The sequence below is a fragment of the Varroa jacobsoni genome, unplaced genomic scaffold (genome assembly GCF_002532875.2).
Source record: "Varroa jacobsoni isolate VJ856 unplaced genomic scaffold, vjacob_1.0 scaffold_1377, whole genome shotgun sequence".
Lineage (NCBI taxonomy): Eukaryota > Metazoa > Arthropoda > Arachnida > Mesostigmata > Varroidae > Varroa > Varroa jacobsoni.
The window spans coordinates 33811-48451 of NW_019214279.1; the positions used below are offsets into that span (position 1 = coordinate 33811).

The following is a 14641-nucleotide window of genomic DNA, read 5'->3' on the forward strand; positions in this document are numbered from 1 at the left end:
TACCTACTATATACGTAGCTTCTTCTGGATAGGAATCGTGGCGCAGTTCAGAAGCGAGAAATCATGTCAACTTCAATTCTCAAATTCTTCTGTCAGTTTCAATGAGATTTTTCCGACACAAAACTTTCGCGTTTTCCGGATAAAAACAATACGTCAGAAGATAGGATCACTATATGGTGTACGCTTACCCTATTTATAGTAGGACGTTTATTTTATGTAGGCACACGTTCGCGTCCGTCTCACATTTCTGTGACGATTTACCGCCGATACGAAGTTATCTGGTATGTCTTAATTGTAATACATAGATGATGCACACACTGGTACGGCGCTGGCTACAATGTTACGGTATTACTCATCATGGCCGTATGCCATTCGACCAGGCGACAAATAAATAATTTAAAACAACAGACAACTGAAAATTCCTCGCATCAGCTTGTCTTGTGCTCCTGCTTCCACTGTTGCTTTATTTATTATATAATAATTACAATCTACTTAATGGCGTTCATTAATTTCCATGTATCTGTCCACGTAGACCGCTGTTTTTCATTCTTATGGCTGGCACGAAGCAGCAATTGGGATCGTGCCATTAAAATAGATTATTAACGATTTTAGTGTTACAATTCCACGGGCATTTTACTGCCATTGCGGCCGATCATATAGGCATCGCGGCCCGTCAATCGCTTTGTGTCCGTTGCTTTCACGAATGAATATATGATGTGTCTATGCGTCGTGTAACATTTGTTAGGATATGCATTCATGTAGTTATTTTAGTGCACGCTGCGTGCGCACGCAGCATGCACTAAAATATTATAAATGGCACATGGTAATAGCCCTATGCTACCCAAGGAATCTGCATGTTGGACACCTATTTTGAAGTCGACCTCTTCCTGTTGTGCAATCGCAATCTAGCAGGCCCATCGCTCAGCGATTCATATCCCCTGTTGTAAGGGTCGCGTCGACGGGGTTCACCCAAATAGGTTGTTATACCCCTGTACAGATATTTAATTATGAACGATAGTCGGTTTAACCTGGTAAAAGTCTTGTGGTTTTCTGCTGGATGACGACTAATAACGATATGCAAACACGGAAATATCTATTCACCGGCCCAACGTCCTGTTTGTAGAGCCTTATGGGTTTCCGTGCCACTGGATGATATATTTCTTGCAACATCGTATGGAAACATGTCCGCATCGAACACAGTGTTCGAAATTAAATCAGCAGCTGCGTGCACAGAGAACGTTTAGCGTGGGCTTTTCGGCGTCCTAACAAAGGCACACACGTACGCAACAGTCACAGACATTGGATTGTGTACTACCGTATCCTGCGTTCCTTCCCTCCTTCCAGGCGAAAACAGACTATCCGCTAGGTTGACTGGCGCTCGGGCTCACTGCGTCTATTTCTTCGGACGTCTATCTCACAACCTAACGTTCGCTATCCCCAAAAAGCTGCGACAGGAAGTATGGAGACGAGAGGAGGCAGTATGGGGCAGACGAGCACCGGAATGGAGAAGCTGAAGCGAAATGCACCCGGCAACTTGCTTACAGAGAACGCCCAGTACGACTGTACCACTACAGCTACCACTACTGCCACGGCTGATCCGACGGCGGAAATAGGGTCAGGGCCGACGACCGCATTAGCTGATCCTTCTGATTTGTGTGTAGCCCACAAAACAGCGCGCAACCCCCCTCCCACTCGAATGGCAAAGACGATGGACGCTACGACGACAAGCCTAGAGCAGGCATCCATCCGTCTCCGTGTTATGAAATTTGCTTGGCAAAGCGAACCAAACACACTTCTTTGGTCTCTTTCTGTCTCTTCGACGAACGGCGTTATTTTACCAAGTGCTTTGCTGGTTTCACTAGTGCTTCTGCGGCCGCTGGAAGACGAGATTGCTGCTTTACGTAAACCTTTACGCTGTTCAAATATAGCGGTGAAGGTGGCAGCGATGACGGCACAAAAACATAGAAGAAAGGAATAGCAAACTTTTACCTGAAGAGCGATCGCAACAACAGAATACAACAGCTGCGCCAAGACGAAGTAGAAAGGACTTCATGCTCCGCGCATGGGCCTGTATTGTACCTTACTCTATGGAAAGGAATTTACTGAAGAGAGGTTTCAAACGCGACTGTTGTTTGTCTGCTAGGTTACCCCGCAGGTCTGATGATATTTGTTTGCAGACAAGCGCACTGTCATAGATTAAAAATTAGCCACCGAAGGAAAAAGTTTATTTTTATATAATACTTATCCGATTGGATAAGACTTGAATGGAAGAACGAGGATAGCATTACACTGTACCAGATAATACTATGTAAATTTATGTAATGGAAATGTCTCTTCTTGGCCATTGAAGAAACACACTTCTACATTTCAATATTGAATATACTCTTCCGAACAACGGCATTACAAGTTCCTTTATAGACGAGTATAATAATAATAAGCTGAATAGGCCGGTAGAAACACAGATAGTATCTCACAGGGACGCGTATTCTGCTGGTTAATCAACAAACCGGCCTACCACTCTGTGCAGTTATTATTTTCAGTAATAATTTTGTCTCGAACTCTACGGAACGTGTAGCTCATTGCATGAGGTACAGCTCCCGACGCATTGACCAGCACGTAAAAACCGTCTCTCGAGGGAATCGCTCTTGACCTTAAGCGTCATCGAGTGACATGCACTAAGCTGGGTCGGACAGACTGGCTCGCTGCGCGACGCACCATCATTCACACGCATTCACCCAGTGAAACACAGCGGAAAGTGACTACCGTTTTCGTAGTCATATAAGTAGGTACTAACAATAGCAGCTGCGGCCATCGTTAGTCGTTGACTTGCGTAAATAGTATGTTTTCGAATTTCTGTGCCTCCCCTGCTCCGTTCAAACTGGCAATTGTCGTATGTTCGTTTTAGCAGACACAGCCAAAACGGGAGGCAGTGTGTTTTTATCTAACGTAGAAAACAGCGTATAATTGTCGTCGTAGCCTGGAATGAACGGCGAACCAGTTTGCTGGCAAAACCTGAAGCAGCGACAGGGTAATGGGCAAAGAGCAAGCTCTAAGGAGACCACCTTACCTATACAACCACTACAGTGCAAAAAAGTAAACAGATTTGCTGGCGAATTTCCGAGCCTTTTCTCTCTGCCAAGGTTCGCCTTCTAACTTATTTAAACAGGACACAGCGTAGGAGATTCTCGAAAGTTTTCGAATCCTTCCGTCCTTTCATTTCATTTGCTTTCCTCTAGTACAACGAAGTACAGTGGGAAAAAGTTTTTTCGCTCTAACCAATGCTACTGACCGCTGATTGTCCGCCATCGTAAAATAAATTGATAAGCGGAATAATCGACGTACGAAGGAAAGCAAAAGCTTGACAACATAGAACGAAATGAGTAAGTAAATCCAATACTCACACGTAGTTAAAGGTCGTCCGTCGATCTCGTTCTCTATACTGTTAAATATGATATAGTAGACCGTTCTCGGTCTACTATATACTCTCTTCTCCCTTACAACCTTGGCCTCATGCGTATCTAGTGCCTTACCAAACAGAGTTGTCACGGAACCACCCTGACCACACACTACTCATAGCCACCCTTTTTTGGTCCTTCCTGCCCCTAATCGATCAGCCGGCAGAAAGTGCAGTTTGTCTTATTATTGGTATTCCTATATTTAGTGATAACTATATCAGTGGATTCGGAATTGTTTTGACGCTGTTTCTATTCTACTTCGGCCAAATGTTCACATCTTTTATCAGGAGCGTCCAATAACAAAAAGCAAAAGCCGTATACTGCCGCTATTTCGGGACCGAACTTGATCAGCCAAAATCTGACTACTTTATGTGAACGGACTGTCGAAAAAGAGTACAGTGAGGAGCTACCGAACGACTGTCGGGCCTTGCTTGTCAATTTCTCCATCGAAAAGAAGAACTCAAGTTGTCACGAGGCCGCTGAATTACACTAAAAAGCGAAGCGAAGCAAAGAAGCCAAAGAGGGTTTCGGGGGAAGGGGGTCTCTCTGATGCATAACCGACCTGCAGCGACCCAAATGAAACTCGCCGTGCCACCGTAGCTGGCGCTACGGAAACGTACTACAAATATAATGTGATAAATATTGGTCACATACGCCATTGCGTTAGCAAATATGGAAACAGTTTAAATTGGCATATAAGTCTGGCTTACGGTCGTTGTCAGACACTCTCTGCGTCTCGGTTAGAGACAAAATTGTGCTAAATATGCCCTAGTGGCACAAGAATATTATGATTTAGCTCAGAAAACATGCGCTCTACCTTTTCTATTGGTCCTGATCAGACGCGCAGCGCCCGACTTCTATTTATTTATCTCTTTCTTCTCACGCTGCTTCACGCCCACCCCCGCGGCTCTCTGTCTTGTTTGTCCATCCCCTGCTTCATACTTGGACTACGAACGCTTGATGAATGCAAGCGAGCCATAGCATCCTTATCCTCTCGTCTTGCTCCCGTCCCCTATCTCTCTTTCGCATATCACTTAGAAACACCGATACTCTATAGAGTAGACACTAGAAACCCAGCATTCCCTCTATAGTAATCCTATCTCCAAATAGACGTCGAAAGAAACGGGATAGAAGAGTGTGGTAGCACCTTCTCATTTGGTGCTCGAGGCTTGCGCTTGCTCGAGACAGCCTGAAGTTTTTTGTACGTTTTTTTTCCATCTCTACGCTTCCAGCTCCCTCTGTTTCAGTTTCATCCCGTCCTAAATCCCACCGGCTTGTTCTGTTTTGCATTCCCTCCTTCTCGAATCTCGCAAAGCGCTCCCATAGCCCGCACCCACCGTAGGTTCCCGAGCGATCTAACAGCGCGTCTCCAACGTCTGTTCTCTTCTTTACATGAAGAAAGGAAGCAAACTGCAAGTTATAGCGAGCAGTGTACTTCAGAGCACAGGAAACATTGAAAAACAGGGCTAGGAACAGGACGATAAAGAACGCAGCCATTGCGAAACACTATTACCCCATTGTGGACTGTTTCATAGAAGTGGAGTTGAGAAAAGATCGAGGTAAAGGTGGCGCAGCTGAACGCAGCGAGCGTTCAACGCGATGCAATTCAAGCGAGACGCGCGGTGTATCACCGTCGCAGACCAGGCCATTAAACGTAATGCTCATTCATTCTGGTGGATCGCCGTCGTTGGATGGAAGTGCCGCTGGAAGCTTTGTCGCGCTCATCCGGATTCTAGAGGTGCGCGTTGCAAATGCAAATAAAGAATTACTATTGTTCTCATACGCCAATACTTTCTCTAGTGCGCCAGCTAATTCATGTGCGAGGACGCCTAAAGATGGCCATAAATTTGACTACAAATATTGTTGTGTCCTATTGCTTTAGCAGATAAACGTACTCCTTATTCAGTCTCTATTCAAGAGCTTTTTGTTACAGAAAACATTCTATGCGATCGCAAAGCAGACTACTAAGGCTCCATGGAAACGTTTAGCAAAACGAAAAAAGTAAGTGCGTCTCCCTCTGTAAAGACTGTTCGAGGAGCTAGATGTATGTTTAGTTAATCCGAGATACCTACTGGCTGCTTCACAGCCAGTATCACTGTTATGGTACATCCAGACTCATGAAAGGCCAGCTAGAACCTATTTCGATACAAGACACAAAGAAAAGAGAAATCCAGTGGTTTTTAGGTGCGTCAGAGTGTGCCTTTTGAGTGGAGTTGATCATCGGCGGCGAGACGAACCATATCAGATCGAAGGTAAGCAAAATCCTGCCATCACTACTTCCTCAGCTTAGAGCCTCTATTACTACCACATTTACTCGTCTACGAAACAATTGCAATGTTTTCTTATTTTCCGCGGCCAAATTTTTAGTCGGCATTTATTTTATCATCAGGTGCTCTCTCCCTCTCGCATCCTATTTAAGACCAATGCTGTGAACGAAAGCGGCAGCCGCCTGCCAAAGTAACTCGTCATCGAGGAGCAAGCAGGCTTATGCCGAGAGCTTCTGACAATATGGATATACAAAGCCAACTCCAAGGCGGTCAATACCCTGCTGACTGCGCCTAGTGGATCGCTTTGAGATAGTTACACAAAGCACTAGGCACAGTCAGCTGACCCTAAAACTAGGACCGGTATTAGAATCATAACGATAATCCTCTTAGATATTTTGTGAGAGAACTTAGCATATTGCTATAATCAGTATTGCCCGCCGCTCACTTTACAACAACTTCTATATAAAACGTGTAATGGCTAATTTATAATATATATTCGATCAAAAAACTGTACCGTTAAATTGTAAAACTGCAGCTATTTGTTATTGCTCGAAGTGTAAGGCAATAAACGTTACTTCCACCAAAATAAAAAAATAACATATACATATATATAACAATTGTTTTGGATCAGTGTCTGCAGACAAGCTGATTATATGTACAACGCGAAAAGCTCTTTTTTTCTGTCCTTGTTGTATTTGTCATCAGCAAAAAAAAGGTTTATAATGTGCAAGTGTATCAGACGTCATGTTCTCTTTACTGCTCTTCTAGCTAGCACATTGTATCATCGTACATGAGTAATGTGTTGAAAACCGTACCTTAACGTTCGCACAGACAAGAGTCAACCTTCAACCCATAAACCTCAATAATCTTTTACTAGGCTCGCAATGGCAAACGAAAGTAACCCGAGCCCACTTGCGAGCAGCAGCAGCTGTTGTCGTTGTATTGGGGTCTTGGTTTTTCCACTGCCCATCACTGAGTTAGCCAGCCACACCCCATCGAGTGAGAAACAGTCTACCCGCGTCGTCCGTCGGCCCTTCCAAACTTCACTGCTCCCTCCCGCTATGCAAAGCTCTTCTCGCTCTCGACTCGCTAATACGGGCCGATCCTGAATCGTCTAGCCAAGCGAGCTGGCCTCATGATGCCTGAAGCATGTCTGCGGAATTGCAGCAGATAGAAAGGCAGGCAGTAAGCAAGCTTTGAGGCGCGCACGACCATCAGGGGGTTTCCCCGCAAAGGCCTCGAAAAACTCTGGTGGTGGCAGCGACAGCCGCAGGGGGTTACGAACGAAAAAGTGGTTGTTTGGCTGCTCGATAGGCGAGCAGATGCAATGACAACAACGACGGCAAAGTTCGCCTTCATGTGGCCGCGAGCTCTCTCCCTATCTCGGGGCCGTTCCTGGCTGGTTACCATATAATAACAATAATAATGCATACGTCTCCCTCCACTTTCCCTCGTTTTCCTCCTTCCATCCATTTCCTCTGTTCTGTCCCATCGATGTATGTACATAATATTTGCGCAAAATTCAAACGATGTAACCCTACTTGAATAAGAAATGATTAAAACAACGTCTCAATCAGTTATAATATAAGCAGCTACCTACAGGCGCCTGTGTAGCAGGCCAACCATTTTGGTACGCTCATAATTTTGAACGACCGATAAAGTATCTGTGGCGGTATTCACTTCTACAAGAGTCAAACAAGATGAGTCAGCAGAGTCTCACGAAGCAGAGAAAATGGCGAAGCCCCCAGTAATGGTAGTAGAACTAGCCGTCGCCGGCCACCGTCCGCCTGACGGCTTGTTACCTCTATAAGGAGCATAATAATAATTACCCATCAAGTTCTTGTAGTGGGCATTGTAGGCTGCCTACGCACGTATTGTATGCGGGCTGACCCCGTCCAATCTATAGGACTACCGCGGTCAAATAGAAGCCGCTACTAACGGACGAAAGCTAGCGAAAACAACTAGCTACTAATATACAAGATAACCAGGCGGAAAAGAGACACAGTAAAGGGACGAGGGATGAGGCTGAACAGAAAGCGTAGGGGCCAGACAACTCCGTCAGTGGCTGACATGTCATATCAGGTCATCTCAGAATAATAGCACGTGTATGTTGCCATTAGCGTAATCAGCCTAGCTCATTTACTGCACGTGCTGTTACATACGTACACGCAACACGTATGATCGATTGCGTTATATAGATGCGAGCGATATTAAAAGTAACTTCAGTGGAAGTTCGATGTATTTGTGTCGTCGGTGCGGATTGTAAGATCCATTAACCAATGCACCCATGTCATTACTATTATGTAAATTTGCAACTTGTAGGGTTTATCGGATACGATCGGTAGCCTTGCATGATCCAACTGTCAGAGGAGGTTCGCCTCCGTGCTTCTCAGGCTCGCTATGTTTATATCTTCTGTCTAATAACAGGTACTTGTACATTTTTATTAAAGAGTTACTGATTTTAACGAAATTTCAAAATAATTTAATGTTCCTTTTCTCCTTACGATACCTCTGTTGAGTTTGAAAGTTCTAATTTCCCAAAACTCAGCTAGAGCAACGGACAGATTATAAACAGACCACCAACAACATCAGCTGTATTAAAATCCGCATATGCAAGAACGCGCAATCGCTTCAAGTGACCGTTTAAATCATGGCGTAAAAATTATACATGGAAAAAAATTACAGATACTCAACGAAACATATGTATTGCAACAAAGTAGAGTCATCCCCAAGAATCGCAGCATCGATCAGATTTTAGGTACATAGCAGACGGCTTTACTGTCCAGCCCGCTGTTTCATAAAAAAAAAAAGGCACGAAGATTAGCATTCGTATCGTCCTTGCGTAAAGAAACGTACGCGTAGACTATAAACCGAATATTATTATCCCGTCAATAAAGTCGGGAAAAGCCAGAGAACAAAATTCAACAACAAGCGAACAACATATCGTCGTGAAAATGTTTTGACCCTACAAACGCGGCTTGAACCATGTTAAATTGTTATAATTATTCTAAATTTATCGCCGACAGAAAGTCTAGATTTCCAGCGAAAATCTGACAGCTGGATCAGCGGCTGGCATGATCTAATCGATACGGTAAACAATGCCCGTATCATTTACCGCAACCCAGACAATAACGATCATTACACAAATAGACGACTTTTAGTCGCCCCCTATAAACACGAATGCTAGTTGTTTTTTAATTACTATTAGGCTTAAAAAGTAAATGCATCGGTAATTATCTGTCTTTGCTTGCCACGCTAGAGTCATTATCAGTAAGTACATCACAGATACTAGCTAGATAAGTTAAACTAGGCGTGAAGTTTCATAGTCACCGTCGCTAAACTGCAAATTATTAGAGGCTTTTTTCGTATACGATAGATCATCTATAGCTACGAGATGGACCAGCTCCCAAAAACATTGCATTGATCACTTGTTTTTCTGTAGCGGACAAGAGATTTGCTCTTGTGGCACGCTATTAATAGAAATATGTAGGGTTTTTTTTTGTTCTTTATTTGATTGTGTTTGACGAAATTATAGTCCAGAGCCCAGCGGTGTATCTTAGGGCTTCGTCTAGCGATAGCTGTACCTACTGCCGAGTAGATGTCATAACCAAATTCGGTAACAGGGTAGTAACTCTACCTACATGACGAAATACCGCGAAGAATCAACGTGACAACAGTTCTAATTCTACCCGATACGCTACATACGAAGGCATAATTGTAAAACGTTTTTCTTTCGACGAGGCTAGAGCCGTTGGCCGACGTGGCTTTTGAATTAATTACGAATTGGAAATAGTCGGAGAACACTGGGTCGCATTGCGCTGGTCTGCGAAAACAGGGCGATACGCAGGTTGATCGGTCCTTAATTCTATTATGGCTAATGATCACACAGCGCTACGTACAGCCAACGTCAGCCGTCCGTCCTGCCTGCCTGCCTGCCTGCCTGCCTGCCCGATCCCTTTCGTCTTCGCAGAAGTGTAAACAATCACAATGACGCCCTCAACAAAACAGCCGCCGTTCATGACAGACTCAAATACACGAGTTAGATTATTTAAAAGTAACATGTACATATCTCGTCTTTAAAGTACGATACAGGACATGACGTAGCCTGGAGTTCATAACACCCAGCCGACAACAGCTTCTGGCAACAACGGTAAACTCAATAACAACATGACCTTTACCAACGGACAATTGCATGAATATAGATGAATTGTTAGCGTAATATCCGATGTTACGAGTGGCGCAATCGAACTTTTCGTACGGCCATGCGCCTTCTAAGTATAGCACTCTCCATGACACAGCTCAGTTACGACATGGCGTGTACCCTGTGTCCTGACTCTCGCCATAGTTAACCATTAAACTCGCCTGAACACGTTTGACCTCAATGAGGTGTCTGCGTGGGATTAGTAGGCAATATTCAGATCGAATAAGACCAAGGTACGCCATCGTCAGGCTTAAAACTGTCATTTTCTATTGAACCAATAATGAAGCTATTAGATATAGTAAGTAATGAGCATCAATGCTCAGATAATATTGGGACGCAAATATCGTTTATGCAGTACTGTCTTTAATCAGCTAGGATAATTGAGCTACGATCCGTTGTTGTCTCAGTCTCGCCAGCCGCAAATTCATGATAGCTAAACAAATACATTGGATACATATATGTATTCGATCAAATCGACAATAGCTGGACGCCTACTAACAACTTCGTATTTAAATGACGCCAGTTATCACATTAATGACTATGACAGTGCAGGAAGATCTTCGTGCTGCCGCTGTAGCCGTAATTTATTGAATCTAATAGGTCGAGATCGAAAGCCGTTCGTGAATTGGCGCCGGTCAGGGTAAAAGTTGCTACCTTCTGCTTACTCAAATATTATCCGTGTGTGTGTGTATATGTATGTATGTATGTATGAACGATACCAGCGATATTTCTTCTATAATCGACAAACAGCAACAGCGATTAAATATTAATAGAGAACGATATGCGAACGAATGGCGGTACGTTACTGTCATCCAATGTAGTATCTAACATAGCTTCATCTAAATAACTCTTAGCCCGTCTGCGTTTGTTTACAGTTTTCAGCGCCCTCTGTTAGTTCGAGTTAATTCCGTCACGGTTCGACTCGAAATCTGCTATAATAAGTATCACACTGACGCTTCAACTGCCGGCGGCTAGAAGTGGGGACTTGAATGGTCAAAAGACAGTCAAGGTGAAGGCGTGATTGCCACGAGTCAGCTAGAAGAATAAGCGGCCTAAAACGATAGTACTGACGAGTATTTCTACACGTTCGAAAAAGATATAACTTTCATAAATTCTGGACACGCAGCTGTTCGATCTAAATTGGCATTTTCTATGTTCGTTTTTTGTTTTCCTTGCAAGGATCTTGTTAATAAAGTGAATGCCAAGTAAGGGTTCATTTTGAACAGGGCTGATTCGTGAAGCTGGGCCTGTTGTGTTAGCAGAGCGTCTGCTAATTAATGCTACTTAACGAGACGACAGAGACACGAACGGCTGTGAAATTGGCTCGCACTTCTCATAACGCACGATGTTTATATACGTCGATAGCTAAAAACAAGTTAGTGTACTAATTATCAGTGACATTTTTGATACTATTGCGACACTACAATGCTGGATGGCACGCTGGTAGCAAGCTAGCGATGAGGCTAAAGAGCACCTTGAGCTTTTCATCAATTTGTTCCGGTCATCGGCGAGTGAACACGTCTCGGTTATTTCGTTGTTGTCGTCGTCCTCGGCCTCGGAGAGATTCAGAGTCAGGAATAACAACAGAAGAAATAAGACACGACGGCTCGCGTCAAGGAAAAAGTTGTCACGTCCAATGAGTGTTCTCGTCGTTGCTATCGTTGTTCGCGCAGCTTCTACTTGTGCTACTACACGACTTGTGCTATACACTCGTGTTATTATTGCTGGATCTAGATAAACTAGAGCCGCTGTTCCCGCTGCCAGCGCCTTTCTAATGCGCATAACAGCTTATGAATCTGCTGCTGTCGATTCAGATCGAACCTGAGAAACCGCTCATGGCAGGAATGACGCTGATGCTCACAGTGGCGCTTCCTATTGCCCCTTCTGATAAAATTACACCCAACGAACAACTGCCTTTTGTTGTCAACTCTGTTCAGCTCATTCCATGCTGCACTCGAGCATTCGTACAGATACAGCGGCAACTGCTTGACCTGACACAATACCCCATCGCACGGCCGGCCCACCGTGCCATCGTACGGCCTCGGAAACCCTGTCACACGCTCGTAATAGGACGTTCGCATTGACCTGACTATAAACTAATAATTTATGATTAGTATTTTCATTGTTGCTTTGATGTATTGCAATGTCGATTGCTGTAAAGATACTGAAACATTTAATATTATGTCCAACGCCGGCAGCGACCGGGTTGAATCACACATACCGTTTCCATCCATTGTTTCTACTGGTATTTTATACATCTGCGACAATCCGATTTTCTACAGAGATAACAATAAGGATTTTTTTTTCATAAAAATTCTACATACAAAAACATTATATATTAACTATAAATGTAAACATGTTTGATAACCGTCTGAAAGAAGTTGGCTGTCGCGCGATGGAAGATAGACGTTTTATGGTTAAGCGAGTCAGTTGTGGTTGTTTCATCTCGCATTTTCCTATACCGAACTAAAGATAGCTTGGCCGCACCGGGCCGATCAAATGAAGTAGTCTTGTGGCTATTTGGGTTGCAATTTAGTAATTCGGAAACGTTTTATGTATGTGGTTCTGCTGTGTGTACAGGGACGTTCTCGGTCTGCGTGGCAATTTACCGATCAAACTGTCGCCCATTTACACTTGTTATAGTTGAATTTTATTTACTAACCTGCCCATGTGAGCTTTGGCGTCCATTTTCCGTTTGCTCCGGTAGGAAGTAAAGTCGTAACGAGGCAAGACTGACTTCGGCCAGCTCATCTCGCCAACACAGCTGCATTTCAGCTATACACGGATCTTCGTTCGGCGTAATACGTACAAAGACGAATTCACCCACTTCAAGCACCCGCTCTTCTAATACGTCCTTGTTCACATAGCGGAAGCCGCGATAGAATACGCGCTGGCCGCTGCGGCCTCGTGGCGGCTCGATAAGTCGCGGTAAAAGTGACATCATAACAGGGGCCGTCTGCTGCTGCTGCTGCTGTTGTTGTTGCTGCTGCTGCTGCAGCTGCTGCTGAGCCTGTTGATGCTGTTGTGGTAGGGGGTGATGTGCCTGAATGAGACTCCCCCCTAATGTACCACCATTCCCGTGCGGGGAGTCGCCAGACCCAGCAACTCCCGGCATGGTCGCTTATCCAACTCAACTCGCTGTGGTGGTCGCCGCCGTCGCCACGACCTCCCGTGCGACGACCCTGGGAAGAACAACGGCAAAACATAAACAAAAACGAAAAAAGTCAAATACAAATAACAGTTAGTTAAACGCTTTAGATGCCAGGATCATTTATCGTGTCGCTTGACGATGTTTTTCATCGCAACGGCTGCTACAGAGAAAAACGGGTGTTTGCTAATCGTTCCTAGTAAACAAATGGTATACACTTTGTTTCACCCTTGAGCCGATACCCATTATTTGCAAAGTCAGATTAATTATATTACTACAGGGTTGAACGACGTATTCACCCACAATATAGAGTTTATGGTCACGCTGCAGTTAGGGGGAAGTCGGAAAGCTATCCTTCATCATAATTTTTGTCATAAGCTCTCTCTCTCTCTCTCTCTCTCTCTCATTTTATAGTATAGCTAGAAAAAGGTGTATTTATTGGATAAATGCTTGAGGAGAAGCCTTACTGCACCAAATTAAGTAATCTCACTCAAACGATGCAACTTAATTTTTCATAACTGCAAGGGAAATTTCAACAATGATGGCACACTCCAATGAGCTTTTGAAGGACTCATAATTGTTATGAATGAAAACAATCAAAAAGAAATCCCTGTAAAAATGGATAAATTCGCTTTAAGGCATGAAAATGATGGGCCAGATAATGTTCAAGCCAAGCTAACCCCTTATTCACTGAAAATTTCGTACTGCTATATATAACGGTATATGAATCATTACAGATAGGTGAGTCAACTTCGGATCAAAAACGTTTGCGAAGCGTCGGAACGAGGTCGTCTAGTCGCTATTTTTTAATGGTGGACCTATTTTGCTTCGTTGTCGTATATGTACTATGGATGTTTTATTTTGCGTGCAGTTTATACGTAATTACGTTATGATAATTTACACTTAAGTGCAAATTATCATGACTCATAACGCCGATAACGACTTGCTATGAGCCTGAGCTACTCAGCAATGACGAAACTAAGCCGTTCTAGCCGAATACAAACAAGCTGCGATCGAGACAACCTATTCAAGAGCAAATCCCTATTTTTTTCCTCGGTTACTAACCGACTCGCGTGTTTAACTTGAGGAAATGTTCGATAAATATGTGACCTTTACTTTGTCTCCTTTTTCTATTTAGTTGAACTTTGTCGCCCTTATAAAAGGTGGCTGTAACAAGAATCAATAACAACACTCTTGTGGCTTAGAATAAGTAGTAGAATAGTTTAAAGTACGGCTGTTAAGGCACAAAAACACCGTCGACACTCGTTAGGCGGTTGAATGTCTCAAGATAAACGCTTATTTTATTTGTACTGGAGAAGTGATTCTCAAGGCAAATTTTACTAGAGCCTTAATCTATTTGATCACATTGTAGCTCGCGTAAAAACGCAATTTATGCAAAACCGTCGACTATAAGTTACGAGGTAATCTTATGTCACAACAAAAAAAAGGTTCCCCATTCCGACTATATTGCAAGACTGTGGTAGAAGCGAATAGATCTCTACAGACTAATTGCTGTTTTGATAAGAGCATTTCAATAGATTTGTTCAACTGGTGTATGAAACCGCAATTC

At 43.6% G+C, this 14641-nt stretch overlaps 1 protein-coding gene across 1 annotated transcript in view; it reads right to left on the minus strand.

Moving 5' to 3' along the window:
* Window positions 1–9220: 9220 nt before the first annotated feature.
* Window positions 9221–14641, minus strand: part of LOC111269309 (AT-rich interactive domain-containing protein 5B) — a 66504-nt gene continuing 61083 nt past the window's right edge. The window contains exon 2 of the mRNA XM_022848784.2: window positions 9221–13105. Coding sequence (XP_022704519.2) covers window positions 12574–13038 — 465 coding nt within the window. The 5' untranslated portion in view covers window positions 13039–13105 and the 3' untranslated portion in view covers window positions 9221–12573. The remainder of the gene's footprint in view (window positions 13106–14641) is intronic.